Source organism: Ciconia boyciana, chromosome 2 (genome assembly GCF_034638445.1).
Source record: "Ciconia boyciana chromosome 2, ASM3463844v1, whole genome shotgun sequence".
Taxonomy (NCBI): Eukaryota; Metazoa; Chordata; class Aves; order Ciconiiformes; family Ciconiidae; genus Ciconia; species Ciconia boyciana.
This window is the reverse complement of record NC_132935.1, coordinates 121,705,538-121,724,840: the sequence shown is the minus strand read 5'-3', so window position 1 is coordinate 121,724,840 and position 19,303 is coordinate 121,705,538. Positions and strand designations below refer to the sequence as shown.

The 19,303-nt window shown below is 39.9% G+C and overlaps 1 protein-coding gene across 1 annotated transcript in view; it reads right to left on the bottom strand.

Annotated features, from left to right (window-relative positions):
- Positions 1-3,834: 3,834 nt before the first annotated feature.
- EAF1 (ELL associated factor 1) overlaps positions 3,835-19,303 on the bottom strand; it is a 20,547-nt gene continuing 5,078 nt past the window's right edge. Inside the window, exons 3-6 of the mRNA XM_072853877.1 lie at positions 17,157-17,293; positions 14,452-14,618; positions 7,584-7,814; positions 3,835-5,503 (exon numbers count right to left, since the gene is read on the bottom strand). Of these exons, the coding sequence (XP_072709978.1) occupies positions 5,457-5,503; positions 7,584-7,814; positions 14,452-14,618; positions 17,157-17,293 (582 nt within the window). The 3' untranslated portion in view covers positions 3,835-5,456. The remainder of the gene's footprint in view (positions 5,504-7,583; positions 7,815-14,451; positions 14,619-17,156; positions 17,294-19,303) is intronic.

Below are 19,303 nucleotides of genomic sequence, written 5' to 3'. Positions count from 1 at the left end.
ACAAAGCGAGCTGGCCTGGGAAGAAACGCAGGTCAAAATTTTCATGCAAAACCTTGAAGATTATATTTAGTGCATTTTTACACTCTGCCCTTCAGAAAGCCCTGTTTTTACAAAAGTTTGGGAGAATTAAAATTGCTGGCAGATGTACCAGAACCTATGGATTCTGTGGGATTTCAAGTCAAATTCATATGATTCCTTCCAAGATATCCCATCAGTTGTCTCATTTAGCTTGTCAGTGCCATCTTTAAAACATGGTTCAATTAAATCCAACAGCACACAGAAAAAAAACCACATCAGCCTCGCTCCAGCCCCTGCTTCCACCAGCATCTGTCCAAAAAGTCAGGGAGACGTGGGTACCCCCACTACGCACAGCGCACCATAACTCACTGGCAGAGCTAAATGAAACTTAGCAGAGCCAAACATCTCACCAAAACTCTTGTGCAAATCCCTTTAGCAAGATATTTTTAACCCATTTTTTCTCCAAACTCCACTTCTCTCCTCCCAGCCACAGGGCAACAGCAGCAATGAGTTTTGCGTTTTATTTACAATGATGCTGCGAGATCGCGTCAGGCTAGCTCAGGCCACGGCTTCGCGAGAGAGCATCCTCAACGTACACAGCAGCAGCTTGAGGTATTTCACCCTCTCACATCTCACCACTTGTTTGTTTGCTGTCCAAAGGAACAGTGTTTAGTCCCAGTAAAGGCAAGGCCAAGGAGGGGGAGGAAGATGGGTCCCTTCACGAGGTCTTTGTCATTTACAATAAATTTAGAGCAAGGGTGAATACAGCTAATGCCTTTGTAACATTTCAACACCCACCCCTTTTCCTGTAAATTCCTGCAGGACTTTGGCAGCAGAAAGCGTTCATGTGCTAGGAATAATGGAATTACAAAAGAAAGAAAGGAAGGGAGTGTAAGCAGTGGGAATAGGAAGAAATACCTAAACAGATACCTTTCAATTTATATACAGACCCTTCTCACATACACCAGCGGTAGTTATCAGCTAACTAACTATTAGTTTGTTAATCAGCTTATCTTTTGAGAACAGGGTTTGGGTGTACGATATAAGTAACAATCAACTACTTCAAATTCATGTCTGTCCCAACGATTCCCCAACATTGCAGCTTTTGTTTTTAAGGCAAGCATCAGCCATGCTTTTTTTTTTCCTTTGATATTACGTGTATTTGTGTGTGTATAAAAAACTGTAAATAACCAGGTGGATTCAACATTCATCGTTAGGAGCTGAACCCGAGACCCTCAGAGTTAGAAGCCTTCATCCCATCAAGATGCCCATTGCTTGGCAGCTGTGTTTTCCATAGGAGCTCTCTGACTCAGCGGCTAGCAGGAAATGCATAGCATGCTGAACAATGAAGCACAGGCAATTACTGAAAATAAGTGTTCTCCATTACAAGTAATTCCAGACTACATTTCTCTTAGTTTCCAAATTAAAAAAGAAAAAAGTAAAAAAAGTAAAAAAAAAAAAAAGATATGCATGAATTGCTGAACTTCATTTTTTTATTCAAATAAATGGACTTTGAAGGAGGAAAAAGAGACTTATAAAGCTTTGCACAGCAAACTGTTTCTATACATAGCTATAAACAGGCATATAGCTAGTATACAACAAAACAAACTGTGCAAATCAATTTAGGCATAGATTCTTCAAAATAGATGTACGACCCACAGTTAAGCTCTGAGCTATTCCAAGCAATGCTGAAGAAAACAAACATTTTCCTGTCAGTCTGCCTTCTCAACAAAATCGGTTCAGTCAAGACTTCTGATGACAGGAGGGGGATGCTTTGGTGGAAGAAGAGAGGGTCGTGCTGCGCGCTCTTACAAACGTGTGAGTCTCATCAAGGGACTGGGACACGTTTTGCCCGGAGGTGACCACGCACTGTGGTTTAGCTGTTGGGACTCAAGCCATGCCTGTTCGCAGGGCTGGTCAGCCCTCGGGGGTGGAACAAGGGCAGAGGTGGGTGGAAGCTTTTCTGCACGACTGCCATTTGAAACACCAGCTTGGGCATTGCTGCAATCGTATTTTAAGGTGTTCAAGATGGACAAGAAGGTGACTGAATCTGTCCTTTTTGAAACAAAACCTTGTTATTTAAAAAAATTAGTAACTATAGTTGAAATTATGACAAGCTAATTGAATCAATTTAAATCATTATTGACTATTACTCCTAGAGCAATTCTAATTATGGGAAAAGTCATAAGCAGGCCATGTTTGCTGCTGAAGTTTTAAGCAAAGTCAAACCACTGAAATGGATGAAGTCGCTGAACAGAAGAAACCATCAGAAACCAAAGCTGCCTTGAACTGCTAACCTCGCCATAGCCAGCAGGCAGCTTTCCCACGAATGCAAAGAAATATTTACTTCGTTTCAGTTCATTCAGATAATTGCATTCCACATGCACTGTTACATCACATTTAAACTAACTGGCATATAGAAGATGTTCCCACTTTATGTGGAAAAAGTAGTGTAAGGTGGTAAGATCTGCTAGTGTTAAAATCTTGTGGGATTAGAACCTACCAGGAATAATCAGGAATAATTTGTTTTATTACCAGGTTTAATCAAAACATATTTTCGTCAACTTATTTCTCCAGCATGTTAAAGATATTGCCAACTAATTAAAAGAATTCTAAACAACTGCTTTTCTGCAAGTAATTTGAATTCCAATTTCCATCTGAATAAAACTTGCTGCAAATCATGAACAAATGAACAACCATCTAATAGGAAAGGATAGACAACTTTTACTATTTCTTAATATATGAAACATAAAATTTTAAGAGCCCTAATCAAAATGTCAAGCTGGCAATGGCTTTAACACACACTCACATGTATTTAGAAAAAGGAAAAAAAAGTGGCAGCCACGCTTTCTGATCTTACAAGTTGCTTACTGAAGTCTCCACATGGTTCACCTTCACGAAGCACGTACCATGTACCTGTGAGAGCTGTGGGAAAGGTGCAGATCCCAGAGAGCTTCTCTGGCAGGAGAAGCTGGGAGCTGCTCAGGACACAGTGGCAGGGAGGGGACGGGCTGGTCACACGTGCGTAGGGACTGTCCTGCTTATGCCCACGAGTGGGCTGCGGGGCACTGTGTCACTCACCAGGCCTGTGGGGAGCCAGATGCTGCAGTCTGGGTGCAGGATGTGCAGCTAAACAGCTCACGAACAACAGGTTGGCCACCCTTGATAGGATGCATCTCCAGGGGGAACGAAGGATGGCCAAATGTAGTTTAAAAGCTGTTATGTAATTGTGTGAAAAAATAGTGATTTTGTTACCAACCGAGAGGGGAAGAAATCTTTTAGGGAGGGATAGCAGGGAAACGTGACCTAGAGTACAAATACAAAACAAGGCAGAAATTGATTATCTGAATTCAGCTTTCTCGCTTGCTGATCTAAACCATAATTAAATTGGCGATTCAAATCAATGTAGCTTGGTGTTGTCTGATCCGCTTAAGTTTCCTATATTTTATTTACACATAATTAGGAAACCTCCTATGACAGGTCCTGGATTTTAGAATGCATGGGCAGCCAGTGAATGATAAGCAATGAAAATGCTGCACTGCTGCTTTTCCATTTAAGCACAAGTAATGTCAACAGAACTCAGGAATAAGCTCCGGTAATGGGGAAATGGCATCAGAGAAATGTCTCCCTGCTTATTCAAATCTTAAGCTCGGGAAAAGTCAGAAGCAGTATTAGCATTAATTAGACTGCCAGCGACCATGCAGATCTCCTGCACCAAAGTGTAAAATCCCAACTTAGTATAAGCTTGTTAGAACAGAGCACTTTTACTGTCGGAGAAGGAACAGGGGAAGAAAAAATAAAAAAGAGAAAAAAAAAGGAGAGCAATTGTGGCTTTACATCAAGTATATTTCATAATTGTCTGTTAAAATACGTACCCACATCATAAAACACTTTTAAAAAAAGAAGTATTTTTAAATGTATGTACAATAATGCAAAAATATGCCTAAATATGTATCTAATGCAAAAAAATAAACCATTTAATAAAATCTCCCTTCAAATGTCCCCTTGCTCTTCAACACCTTAAAAAAGAAAGGAAAGAGCTCAGTAAACAAACAGGAGTTAAAACAAACTGACAATCAAAAGCAGTGCAAAGCAGACATCTAAGAATGGAGAGGCATCCAGTTCAGCTTCCCATTCCCCTGGATTACACCACAACTACGGCGCCACTTGTCCTATGCCAGTTAAATTTTGATTTTAAAAAGTCAGCCTGGTGTTCAAGCTATAAGAGGCTGCCTGTGACACTCGTTTTCCATGCAAGCAAAAAAAGTTAATGATAATCCAACTAAGCACCCTTTAAGCCCCCTTAAACAGGGGTGAATTTCACCCTAGGCAAATATTTCATGTTCTGTATAATCCTGCCAAGTATAGAGATCCCGTCCAACAAACAATATGAACTAAAGTCTACCTGGACAGCTCTGGTAGGAGAGAGACTTCTGCTGTTTCACAACTGTTTAGTCATCTCTTCTTTCTGCATTCTCCAGGAAACTAAAAACAGGGCTCTGGTCCTACAATTTCAGTAAGTCCAATATCGTGTATTTGTGACGTTGCAATTACAGTAGTAATCGGGCTCCTAAATATTTCTGAAGACTAGGTCTGAATGTCTGAGTTAAGTGAGACACTTTAGTTGCACAAGAAAATACTGATCTGGTTCTTACTTGGACGTGTTCAGGTGACTGATGTATATCCTTTGTCTTGCTAGAGTAAGTACCCTCAGAGTACAGTTGGCTGTATGTGAAATACAGCTCTTGTTTGCAAAAGCCATCTGAAGAGGTTTCAGTATTGCTCCCTATAGGAAAGGTGGCAGGAACTGAAGCTCCGTTTAAAAAACCTGCTTATAAGGCACTGGTGCAGCAAGGTTAGTGACGAACATGGTTTTATGATTTCTCTTTTCCAACTGTTTAAAAGTCCATTAAATCAACCATAAACAGCAATAAAAAGACATTAGAAAAGTCCCAAACCAAAGAAATCAACTTAGCATTGAAACTTAATTTATGACAGTCCCACTTCAGTGCACATGCTAGCTCCTGCATGTTTTTTATACTCATTGTTGGCTCATGCTCATCCTATATACAAAAGCCCCGCCCTCCCCCCAAGTCATGATGGGCTGAATATCTTCTACAAACAAGAAATTTTTAGATGACATCATGAAGTTACACATTAAACTTACAGATGATGGACAGGAACATAGGAACATCTATTGGCTTACCCACTGTACATATCTATTTAAAGCTTTAAAAGAATATACACAAAATATACACTTAATTCACAAAGTAAAACAGCCCTCAACATCTGCTATTTTGTAGGGCTATGCATTTCTTCTATTAAAATTCCACACATGGAACTATCTCTGTGCCAGCTCCTCTTCGTAAGCAATAGGATCACTTCAAGGTAAATTAGTTCTTCATGTATATGTAACAGAAACAGCAAAAGCTCAGCCTCTAGTCATCACTGTCACTCCCAGACTCACTCAACTGCAAGTCATTTCCTATGGAAAACAAAAAACAACAAAACACAACAAGTGGGTAGGCGTTAATTCACATTTCATGGCAATCAGACCAAAGAACAGTCACATTTACACTGGAAGATTTAAATAAGAATAACACAAGAAATGAATGCAAACATCATCTGTCATTTAATGGAACTGCTCCCCATGCCCAAGAACACTAAGAGCTGCATGGGGCTAATACGTGGTCGGATCCAGGCCAAACCGAGCGCCCTTGGCTGCACAGCCACCAAAGCTGCTCCCTGGTGGGAGAACAGCACTCCCCACGCTAGCAGCTGCAGAAGGCATTCCACAGCCTCCACCCAGCCAAGCTCCCGTATATGGCTCTGGGACAAGGTACTGGCGAATTCCCTGGCTTTCTCAGCCCTTTTAAAATAGATTTTTTTGTTTTAAGGCCATTTGGGTAGCCAAGGCAAGGCCTCCACATGTCACTAAACCAAAAGGAACGTTAGAGCCACCACAACTCAAGGCTATCGGCTGAACTAAGCTGACACATGCTGTGATGGTGAAAGCTGCCCTCCAAAGTGCAAAGACAGATCAGACAAAAGAAGGCCAGGATATGGATCAAATCTACAGTCTTAGACCCTGTTTTGCAGAGCACTTGTGATTTGGTGAGGTGGAGGGGATAAAAGGCGGCAAGAATCATGCTTGTGTTCTGGTAACCGAACATAGCTCTTCCAGCATTCTCCCATGGCCCTGCCCCAAACAGCTGCAGAGCAGCCATGCAACAGCTATGCCCTGGATTTCTTCACCTCCTCTCCCCTGTTATGAAACAAGAACTTGGGTTAGGGGTGATTCTCCCCATGCAGATGGTCACCAGTGACTTGAACGCTCAAGGACATATTAATCCTTGGCAAAAGGATTTTAAATCCAAAGGTAAAAATCATTGCCTGAAAAAAGAAGCTATCCTACCAGTTCCCAAATTCTCCTGGAGTCAGAGGCTTCTTGACATTCAATGACCTATGCAGTATTGTTGTCGTGGCCCAGGAGAAGCAGGGAAGAAGCAGCTCACAACCAGAACGGGGAAAAGAAAAGAGTCCTACTGACTTTGTTGAACTTTGGATTTCACTTAAGACATTCATTACTGGCAGGAAGACTGACAGGCATCTCCAGTTTTCCAGCAGGCCTTTTCAGTATTGTCTGTATAACATACTTGTCTTCTCAAAGCTGGAAACCCTACATTTATCTGTATTTAAACTCCACCAGTTTGCTATGTGTGGGTGCCAAGAGATGTACGCAAACATGCCTCAGGAGGAATTAAGACCAATTTATGATAACTAAGTTCCAGTTTCTTGTGAATGCAATATTTTAACTCCACTGAGTTAGAATATACCTGATCTAGCACAAGGAAAGAGCAACACAGATGTACGCCATCTCCCCAGAGAGTCTCATGGGACAAAATTATGCTTTAAAAACATTTTTTACACTTTTTAAAGGGTAGAGTGAGTTGGTACCGATTCAATGCTTGCAAACACCATAGCTGTAATATTTTAACCAAACACATTGCACTTCAAATTTCCCTTCAAAATGTGGTATTTGTGAAAATGCAGCTGAGACCAGCACAGTATATAGTAAATACTCTGACAAAACAATACAGCTAATAATGAAGACCACAGAGACTGTGCATTTACAACCACAGGACAGCCTTGTGCCATTCACAATTCTTTACAGACCTTTAACTGACACATGTGACAACCCCACTATTTATGCCTCATCTGTGTTTTCACATTAAATAACTCCCATCCTCTGGTGCACCATGTCCTCCCACACTGATGCTTTTCTACCCACTCATTCCAACTGGAGGCTTGAATCAAGGCTCAGCACAGTCAGTGGGGGCCATTGCACCGATGCCCACAGGTTCCAGACCAAACTGAAGCAATCTCCACACCTTCAGACAGGTCTCGGCCCTCTGTTCAAAAAACCTGCCCATGTATTTCAGCCAGTGCAACTCCCTGGGATTACTATTTGGCAAACTGTACTTCATGGAGTTAGCCTAACATGCTAAGAAAATGAGTGGTCTCAAGCAGCTTCCCACAGCGATAAGACACAAGCCTTTACTTACGGAGAGTGTTCATGAGCTGATTGCTTCCTTGTGGCCTGCTGGTGCCATTAGCAACAGCATTCCTGTTGTTATACTGCTGGTGTGGTGGCTGGGAAGGGGAAACATGTGCTGCCTCTTCCCCCTCGCTGCTGGAGCTTTCATCTTCACTCCCAGATGAGCTTTCTGAATCCGATGAGCTGCTTCCACTGCTGCTGCTCATCTGCTCAATAATTTCAACCTCTGCTCTCAGCTCTGAAATAAAAGGACATTCCTCTGGTTGAAACCATGAACAGAGCCCCATGGAATTTTGGAAAAGAATGTGGAAATACAATAGTTTTGTCAAGTATAATTTATCACATCAAAATATCTCACATGAAAGAGAGAGGAAGGAAAAACAAAAAATTCTGAAAACTTTTTTGCTTAGTTGTTGTAGCTAAATAGGTTAGTGTCATAAAACCTTCACTTCCACTATTATTATTTATATACTTTACACTCCTGAAAGCACTTCCTGCTTCATTATTTTCAACAGGTTATATGCTCTACATACAGAGTAAGTACATTTCCTGATTGAGTTTTACAGGCCAACAGCTAGCCCATTTTTTAAAAGCATCTTAACGTGGAGGAATCTAAATTGTTAGATTTCAGTGACATTTAGGCTTTTGGAAAACACAAAAAGGAGGGGGGCACAGCCACATGATCACAACAGAAACTGCCTTGACTTCAGATAATGTATGAAACTGCTCCAGCGGAAAGTCACACAACTAATTTTAAACTTCAGAAGCACATGGATGACATCAGATAACTTTGCAGTGGAGCACATGAGAATAGATGAGAATATTCACATGTTGGGGAGTGGTAATAATACCTTAACCTGCTATAGAGCTTACAAGTAGCCAGGAAAATACAGAGGCTACTCTGAAACTGGGAAGCTATTCAAGTCTGACACACCCCACTTCAGGGTTTCCAGTGCAAAGAAACACTAGAATAACATGACAGCACCACAACAGCCGCATCAGCAACAGCTAGTGTTGGCTGAACAACTGGTTACTAACAGCTATTAAGGTAAGTCACCCCAAATCATACCCTATTGTTAAATTTGTCATAATAAGTGGCCTAAACACTATTAGAGGACAATTCTTTTGTACCCACCCACAAAGCTGAATATCTAATGACTCGGTTCACCCAGGCAGGTTTCCATGAGAGGACAATATTCACACATATGTTAAGCATAGGATATGAAACCCTCAAAATTCAGGCTTTTGTTGTGCTAGCAGTTCTATACCCACAGGGTTAGAACTCAGTGCTTGCCCTGGAGAAGTCAGGCTAAAGAGACAAGAATGAAAGAAGGGAGAGATGAGGTATTATCATCTCTACCTGACAAATGGAGAACTGATGCCAGGAGTAATTCACCTTAGATCAGATGTGTGTCAGAGTGAGATGAACCCCAGCTCCTCAAGCGGGGACATCCTTCTTGTGTATGGCATAGCCAGATCACGTAAAATAAGCACAATTTTAATGCTTCTTATCTTCAGCCCCTGCAGGAGTAAGTCTGAACAACTGGAACTCTTCCCTTTTTTAAAATAAGGCCCATTTTCCTTGGGCTGCTTAACACTATAAAGTAACAGCTAAATTTTCAGCCTCTGCATTATTTGCTGGAGAGAGTTCCTCTAGCTCAGCATTAGTTTGAGAAATTAAGTTTTCTTTTGCCAGTTTTAAAATGGCTATTTTTCAATTTCAAAGTTCAGAGCTCAATTTCAAACGCTATACTTATATTGAATCAGAGGCAAGGAAGGTGTATTGAAAAGGAACAACCATATGACTAACTCCAGCTGGATATTTAAGCACAGCAGTGGTGTTCCTCCAACTTACTTCCTAAGTCTAGATCCCTGACTAGACCACCTGTGTTCTCTGTACTTTATTAGCATGCCAGGTAAAACTTACTCTTTCATCTTGAAGACATAGCATAAGAGACCATTAGAAGAGGGAGGAAGAATATATGATTAGGCCAACAGAAGATATTACTTTGTACTGTAATGTCTTTCTCCCTTATTCCCTCCCAACATAGTCTTGCAGGCTTTAAAAATCCATTTCATGCCTGGAGTCTGACACATAGACAAATGAGCACTTGTAAGTCACTGTTCTCAGCCTACCCATATCGAGGATTTCAAATTGTAAATGTTCCCTGTGTTCAAGGCTAAGAAATTCATAGAGGAAAGCTAAAGGAAAGGTAAACAGGAATAAGGGTCTTTCCCTTTAAAATGCCCAGATTTAAATTTTTTTTTCCCCTAGCTTAATGATGTAAAGTGTCCACATACTTCTAGTAATGGAGTTGTTAGTTGTACATTATAGTGATGATAATAATAATTGTTAGAATATCCTGGATTGTAGCAAGTACAATCACCTATAGACCACAGTCCATATTGCAAAAAGACTCGATAAACAAGTCTAATAAAGGACAAGCGTCCCAGAATTACACACGTATGCTTACAGAGCTAGAGAGTCTATGGCTGAAATGGAGGAGTGTTGGCACACGGGCTGAGAAGAACATAGCAGCTCAGAAAGCAGCATATAAAATAGTGTGAAGAAGGTGAAGCAATCTAAGAGGCATTGGTGGTGAAAGGGATAAGGTGCAACAAGAAATGCACTCCAGAGAACTAGGGGGAAAAAAAAAAATCTAAACAAGAAGTTTGAACTCAATACAGTAGGCGAGAAGATAACTGAAGGAAGGAAGTGATGCAGTCTGACGAATGGGAAAGGAAGATTAGCCTGGCTAATTTTAAACAGAATTAGAGATTAGTGTCAGATTGAAAAGTGAGGGTTTTCTGCTGGGGAAGCAGAAAACTAAGAGCCCATAAAAGAGATTTGGTGATGAGGAGGGAAAAGGAGAATGCCTTGGAAGAAGTGGTAAGGCCCACTATGCAGAATACAGGCAGGAAAAGCAAACCAGCACCAATACCACACGCTTCAAGGACTGGGAAGTTAAGGATGTTATCAGTGACAGTGGTCACTGGTGGAAACTTGGTCTGAGCTCATCTTCTAGTCAACTTTTGCCTCACAGGCTGTCAGCTTCCCCTCAGGTCTCTCTTGTCTCTTAATTCCTTGAGCCCAGAATACTAAACATCTCATCTGTGCAGATGAGAAAAAAGTAATTGTTTTCACTAATGTTATGGTGGCTGCTGCATCGCTAAAAGTCTGTCAGGCAGAACTCCAGCAGGACCACTAAGGAAGTCTATTCAAAACCCTCTTGTGTCACATTGTCAAAGATGGTGGATAAGCCAATGATGACACCAAAGCATTGTAGGAAAAACACATCTGCTTTAAAATTGTCCGATTTCGCATTTTCCTATTTGCCTGTTATGCTTAGTGCAGTTACAGGTACTGAAGCCTTGGCTAAACATCTCCTTGTGGTGCCTCCGATTAAACGAGTTGCGTGTGTACATATATGCTAAGCTGAACAACAAAAGAGTCAGACCTTTCCTACATCTTTTTGCGCCGTAAGATCAAATGCCTCATGTTGATGCACCTTTAAGGTTTAAAAGATGACAAGAGTTAGGATGTGCAGCAGTTACTTTTAAAAAAGCTTTCCATATAGTATAGTTCTGAACACTTGCCTTAATTGAGTCTACATCATCTGAAAAGGCTGACATTGCCAGGGGAGCCTTAACTTTTGTGCATTTCATGTTACAACTGTAGGCTTTCTTTCAAGAAAAGAAAATGGCTTACTGTTTTACACTGGCACTCAATGTAGTTTTTAGAGCAAAAAAAATTCAAGGTCAAGAATCATTATACAAAGAGAACAGCCCTTCTCAACAGGGCTGTCTTCTGTATATATTCAGTATCAAATGCCCTAATTTCTTTCCAGAATCATGTCTAAGAGTTCTTACTTCTTCTCTCAATTCCAATAGTCTATGCAGAATTTTTAACTACAGCCCTAACCTTGGGCTGCAAGAATACCATGAACTTTTGGAAATAAAGTCATTCAGCTTTAGGGAGGATAAGGCTGTATGCCTATAGCAGAATGCTTACTGTTAATAATGGTATGCAAGGTGGAGAGAAATCAGCTTGATACTGGCACTTTGAGCATGCGGAGATGGCAGCTAGAAGGGGCAGTATTTTACATTGAAGTGCAAAAAATTTGATTGAGGTGTTCTTGAGAGACAAACACGGTGCTATGGCATAATCCTTAAACACTACAGCTGCATTTTAGGTAAACAAGATCTGCTCAGATTTTTAAGCACTGAATTTACAGTCTCCAAACCAGAAATATGTTTCTGTGTTGTTTTTTTTTTTCCCCACGTACAGCATGCTGTAATTATGTCAATGTTATTGAAAACATTTCTGTTGTGGTCAAATATGTCTGATAAACACTGATTATTTCATGCACATAAATGGCTGTATTGTGGTGTATGTGTGCAAACATTCACCGCTTAATGAAGTGTTATCAGATGTAGACAAGTATTCAAAAGAACAAGCTTTTACCCTCTTCTTTTCCTCCCTTCAGGCAGGAGGACAGTATAAAAGCTTGCAGGGGAAAAGACTCTTCTGATGCAGGACCCTAGACACAGCCTCCCAAAGGCCTCTCTGCACGAAGGCAAGGACTGGTTCAACTCTCACATGCTCCGACTCTGTCCTCAGGCACTGTGTTTGGACAGCTGTGTAATGGGACAGAGAACTGGCCTACCTGAAAGTTCATTTCCCATCTCATCTGTAAGGGGAGCTATGGGAATGCAGAGCTGAGGGTACCGGGAGAAAGCAGAAACCTACACTGAGGTTACCTTAAAACTATTGATAAACATCACGAGGGCTGTATGTCTTACCACACCCTTAAGTAGGGCATACTGGGAGCAAAAGAGTGTCATAGTACCAGAGATCCTTTCAACCACCTCCTTTGGGGATTGTAAGTTCTGTGCTGTGTCCATTACAGAAAAAACACAGAATTTCAGCTTTATATTTATCTTTCTTTCATACAAAGGAGGTACTTCACCCAGAAGGAAAGCTACTGCTTGAATGGAAAGAACACAGTCTCTTCAGAACTTACAAGTTTTTGTTCATAAAAAGACATGTTAAGGGAAGGTAACAGGACTGAAGACCATCTCACAGCTTTTATAGTTAAGTTTTATCAATTATTTTCATTGTAGAATGGTGCCATTTTAGTTCTACCTTTCCCAAGTCAGTTCTTATGATATAAATGGTTTACTCATGCTGACGCTCTAGCTAATCAATGCTGGAAAAAAATTATAAAGAGCATAAACTGTAAGCAAAAAAACACCTGCCCAGGTATTTGCGCTCTTTTTAGGCCTTGAACGACTCTCCCTATAAAACACCAACTTGAAGTCCTATTTTTAGTACAAGTCAGGTGTTCTTTTGCTTGATTTTGGAAACAAAACTCTACAGGTTATTTATTTGGAGGTACTTTCCAATAAAAGATGATCAGGTGGCAAAAAAATTATTAGGACAGTTCTAAACAACGTGACTTATATTTTAGACCACCAGAAAATGGTCTTTGTAGAATAGATGTCACACCAGACAAATGTAATTATTTCACTATAACATGACCTTTACAAGTTGCTGTATGTATACAATGGTTAAGTAACTTATTACACACTACAAGAAAAGACATTTAAAATTCACAACTGATTCAATTTTTAAATTGATATATCACCTGTTATCTTTCTCCTTACCTATTACACAGAAAATAAAAATGGCAATGCAGCTAAGGGAACTGTAGCTAACAGACTCTCAGACGTTGATTCTGTCTGCTGACCAGCGTCCAGGTATTGAAAATACTACTGCTGCGAAAGAGTGAGACCAGTCAGCACTTATGCAAACACACAGATAGCGTAGCAGTAAAAATGTCACCTAGTGATTACCATGAACTGAAAAAATACCCTGCTAAGTAATTAACATAGTCTGGGCAATTAACATAGGCTATGTCTACAGGCAAAAATAGCTATATGGGACAGAGGAAAAAAAGAGAAAGAAAAAGAGACCCAGGAAAGAATACTAGACAGAAAGAACAATCTTAAAATAAAATAATTGCATCTGGTGCCAGACAAGAAACACAAGAGAACCAAATAAAAATTTTTTAAAGTCTTCCTCATTCTGACTGTGTTATCCACAGCAAAACCAGATATCACACCAGTATGAAAGGAAGGACGTGGGCAAAGAAAGTGCGCCCTGCCCACAGCAAAACACTGAGACAAAGCATTGCTTGAGCAGGAGACCGAGTTGAGCCAGTCATCCCTTCAATGTACTTTAATAGAAGTATAGCAACTATATGGCAGACGTGATCAAAGCTGCAGAGGAGTGGTTGTGGTAAAGGGGAAACTGCAGGGCTGTTCACTCTCATCCCTCCCCTACTAGCACTACTTGGCATGGCACAAGCTCCAGGTCTTGTGATGGGAACACAGCCACCCAGCCCTTCCATCCCACTGGCAAATGGCTCCAACCTTACTCAGTGCAGGAATAACTTCTGTCCAAGTTACTTGATTGCGTAACTACATCTTGGACCATTAGCTTTCATTGTTGTTGCTGCCCAAGACACCCATTCAACTTGTCTAGCACTCAGCTACAGGTTTCTGAATTCATGCTTATTTTGCCTTCTTTTCAGAACAGGGAAACAGTTTGGAAGAGGGAAAATTATCCAGAAAGAGGAAGTTCTCTCATGCCAGAGAAGACTGCAGTATAAATATCTATGCTGGCAGAAGAGAATAAATAATTCACTAAGATGCCTTAAAACAAGATATAAAGATGACAAACCAGCTGTCAAGTACCATCTTTTAATCCCTGAACATTCTAACGTTTTTATAAATTGCACAGTCATAGTTTTTATTATAAAGAAGAAAGACAAAACCAGCCAAAACTCAGGAAACTACAAACCCTTCTTTACCTCTCTTAATGTCATCCAGCTGAGGCTCAGGCGAAGGATTATCTTTCAAAGGAGAAGTTTTAGGTCCAGCTGCTGGCTTGGTTGGGGCTCTGAACTGTGAAGGAGGCTGAGATGCCCGGGCAGACTGTTGTTCTATTCGGGCTTGGATCTTACTGCTGCCCTCTGCTCTGAAAAAACAACCAGAGACATTCAGCAGTACTGTGCAACCATGTTCAGCTTTTCCAATATCCTTGTACTAATGCATCATCTGTGACTTCCTTTTGTAAAGATCTCTACTTTGTTTTATAAAAGATAAACAGTGAATTACAGACTTCTGTACACAACACTTGCTTTCAATAACAAATAAGCTTAGACAACTACACTGCAACAGCCTTACAAAATGTATTTTCAAATCCAGATGTGGTTCAGCAGTGCCAAATTCTCTACTTGAAGAACAATGAAGGCTTTAATTTAGCAATTAGTATTTGTATTTTTAAAAAAGAATAAGCAATCATAGTAATTTAAAGTAACTACATGATAAAACAAATCCACTCATAAAATCCTGCTTAAAACAATCACAGCAAAAGAAACAATTTTCTCACTTGCAATTAAATCATCTCAAACTGAACTCTCTTAGAGGTCAACCTGACTAGAGCAATCATTCTTACTGCTAAATACAGCATGCAAGCATTTAATTCCCGTTTTTCATTCATTTGCTGTTATCCCTTAAAAATAGTTTAAGCTGTTTCCGTAGTGGGAAATAGTATCCAGAATAACGCTATGCCTAACTGTTCAATTCAAATCAGGTATTTCTTCCCTTTACTGAATCAATGATGCGATTGAGATTGTAGGACAGTCAATATCCTTGGCAGAAAAAAAATCCAAACCAAAATACTTATCCAGGTCCCTCTATGGTACACCATAGCAAGGTTAAAGCGTGTGGTGTATTTATCGCTTAACACCAAAGCCTTTGGGGGTATGGCTTTATGTAGTGTAGCACAGAAGCAGCTTATGTGGATATTAGAACTCAGTTTTGGTTCTAGGGGGGTCCCAGCTCAGCAGTGTGACACTTTGTGCCTGTGAGCTAATCCCACTTAGAAACAAGTTAAACTAGCCCATGTGGAACTTCCTGGGACTTGACCTAAGCCGCTTCTGGTATCTGAGCTAGTACATTTAGCACTAACTCAAGTATCTCTGTGCCTCATTGAATTGTAGATGCAACCTCAAAAATTAAGCACAGAACCACCTCTTCGTTCATCACTGAAATGCAGCTATTAGATACCACATTAATACAGCTTACGCAGTCATTTACAATAGAAGTGAGGATTTGGGAATACACTCACTGTATCAAGTGAAAGGTAAAAGCAGAAGACTGTTTCCAGTATTAATTATGCTCTTGGAACTACAGAAGGTTTTATGTAGAATAAGTGCAATTACTCCCCTGTGAATATCATCAGGACGTTAACACTAAAAACTCTGCTCCCACAGAGTTTCAACAGGTTGTTAAAGATCAAAGTAGCCATGAAAAAAAAAAAGACACTTCTGATCTAGAAAACTGAATGATTTTGCAAAGCACTATTCCTCAAAACAGGGATCCCCAATTTTTTACTACCCTGCCTCTGCTTGAGAAAAGTTGAAATATTTTTCACCTCACCAGAGCCAAAACTCAGTGTATCCAAACACCTCACTGTACCCAAGCCCTCCTGCACTTCTTTGCTCCTTTCTGACTTAAGCTTCACATGGACAAAGTCCAGCAGAACTTAAATTAGGAATTCAAATCTCATCTATGATGTGCTCATATCCACTGGACAAGATGAATGCCACATGGATGAGTTTTCACATCACTGATTCAGAGCAGTGTTACAGTTCATTTACCTTGAACTCAAGGTGTTCTTGGCAAACTTCCAGCCAACTGCTGATGAGCTGCAACCCACATTTCTAGTAGTTGTAGCAGCTAAAAGTTCTACGCTGCAATAAAGTGTTTTTTCTTTTTTTTTTTTTAATGTAAAACTTGTAAAATTATTTAAGAGCTCCTTCACGAGACGTTTGAATAACTGATTTCTCTTTACATCTCAATAACCTGTGGTCCAGTGATACTGAAAGAACATGATCCAGAGACTTCAGGTAATTGCAGAGCACCAAGACTACTAAAAATGTTCCAACCGCACACTTTGTAGCAGCTGGCCTCAGCAATTCTTCTAGGCAAAACCTCATAACCATTATTTCTACAGTTCCCCCCACCGCAGCTGGAGGCTTTGGACTTGTCCTCCACTTTATGTATCACTGATCCAATACAGGCATGCGTGTTTCTTGTTCCCTAAGAGTATATTATTGACTCCCACAGGAAGCTGTAGGGAACAAACATAGAAAGTCCAACAATCCTTTTGACAGCCTAATATTTCCATGATCTTTTCCAGCTAACTAGAGATTCCCAAAACACATCCCATCCTTCAGCCAGCTTCCAAACCTTCAAATCATCAGAGGTGTTTCATTGCAAACTATAATTATAGCCTTTCAGCAGTGGAGAATTTACAAATTCTTTACTCTTGGATTCACACTCCTATTTGCATTTTTAGACAAGATAATTGGCCATGTAAAGCCCATAAGGCTTAGTAATTAAACATTACTAAAAAATAAAATAAAACTGAGTTCTGGTTCAAAAGACAGTCTGAAGAAGAAACTTCAGCAAAAAATAATCCTATCAACAGCCCTGTCCCCAGCTTTACCTTGTTTTCTTGACTTGAATGCTGCTACTAAGTTTTTCCAGGACATATTCCCCAGTGTCATGATTGATAATAAGCACACAGTCCTTCTGATATGGCCTTTTATTTCCTTTAAACACAGTCATTGGTGGAGTTGAACCCTGGTATCAAAGAAAGAGCACACATCTGTTTGGTTATATTCCCCTACCCAAAAGTTTATAAACACTAAGAGAAATGAATATATGTATTGTTCTGACCAAGAGGCTCAGCAGTTAATGTTTAGTTCCTACAAAAAATATTCATTCATTAAAAGGGAAAAATACAGTTATATGCAGTAGATCAGACATTTCCTCATAGCAATATTATGTCTTTCATCATTTTAAGTGTCTCTGCAGTGACAAAACATCTTCTCCATGGTTGCCGTTATTTACAGTTCTCATTGCCAAAATGGTAATATAACTGAATTTGCATAGCTGGCCCTGACAAGTGTCAGAAATCTTCTTGACATTTCTGCTCTGGAAATCTTGGGTTGGGATAAGAAATAAAGTTCTAATTATTTGTGTAGCAGAACTGCTGCCTAAAGAAATATGTGGTCAATTGAAAAATAATTTAAACTGCTTTGTATTTAATAAATATATATATATATTTTGAAAGGCAGTATTTTCATAGTGGATTACAAGCAACTGTCACAAACTATGTAAGAACAGCTGCCTTCTTCAAAGCCAGATTAGCATGTAGATGCCATGCAATTAAACCAAAATGTCTTCTCAAAAGCAAATGGGGTATTTTGACGCCTTCCAGAAAGTCCCCAAGTCCACACAATGCTGCATAGAGCCATAAAGTCTAATGGCTTAGACTAAGAAGCAATAAAGACAAACTCATGAGGTGGTGCACGCTGGCTAACTGATACTGCTAAGATTATGTTTAGCTGTACTGCAGGCATGCAGGGGCTGGCTCATACACCTGGTTTTGGTGTTACAGGAGGTAGAATCTATGGTCTATCTGCACATAGCAGCATGGACACACATCTGGCCATGTCAAAAAAGAACATGTTACTCAAAGGGAATATACAGAAATACATTCTCAGCTATGAAACCTTCTCAGACTTCTCTGTAATGTATAGCTACGGTACAAAATAAATAAAAAAGTTTCTTCACATGCACCTTTGCACATGCTGTAGAAAAGCAACCAAAATCAGGGAGAAAAGGAAAAAAGGCACTCTTCTACATTTTATTCTGAGTAGCAAACCCAAACAATCATATTTTAATCACTCAGAATGCAATTCCTATTCTCCGTATTGCTAACAAATAGAATATGTTTGAATTTAAAATGGCTTTGGAACAGTAAGGGTGAAAAATCTGCATTCCCAACAAAGATATAGTAAGACAGAGATACAATTCAGAAAAGATGTCTCAAGAAAGTCTAGTCTTCAAAGGCATGTTACATTTTTATCATTCCTACATTTAAGAGAGGAAAGCAACATTTAAGAAAATAAAAGGCAAGCTGAAAGTCAAATCCTGCTCGCTGTTGACAGCTAAGTCAGGAAACGTACAATGCACAAATTTAATGAAAATTGATCAAAGTTTGTTGGCTATCATTTTGATACCCAGAAGCCTCCTAACTCAAAGGCTGTGATTTTGACTAAAAAAATAAGCAGAAATGGAACCCTGCTTAAGCAAATTAACAGTCCCACCATTCTACTTTAAATTAAATGTTTAGGGTTTATGTTAGTGCCTAAATAACACTGGCTTACAGATTCTGCTGATTACAGGATAGAAGAAGAAGGTAGGTTGAAACAGGTGACATTGAATCAATTTGTTTTCATGCGAGGCTTTTTTAACAAACAGAATTCTTCACTTCCCCAACCAAGACTGTTTATCAAATATTAAAGCCACTAAATCTACATGTAGAAATAGTACTTCACTTTATCCAAGCAGCAAGGGACACCAAAATATCTCCACTGAACAAATTATCAGAGACATCCTGAGGACCAGGCAATTTCAAAAAACAACTTAGAATCTGAATCCTATCCAGTTGTTGGGCAACTGAGAACCAAAGCAGGATCCAAGAAATTCAGTAAATCTTGTCAGGATGAAACGATCTCAAAAATTCTCACTCTTTTCCAGTATGCTCAGCATTTTCCAGCTCTCTGTCTGGAACACAGGCAGCAC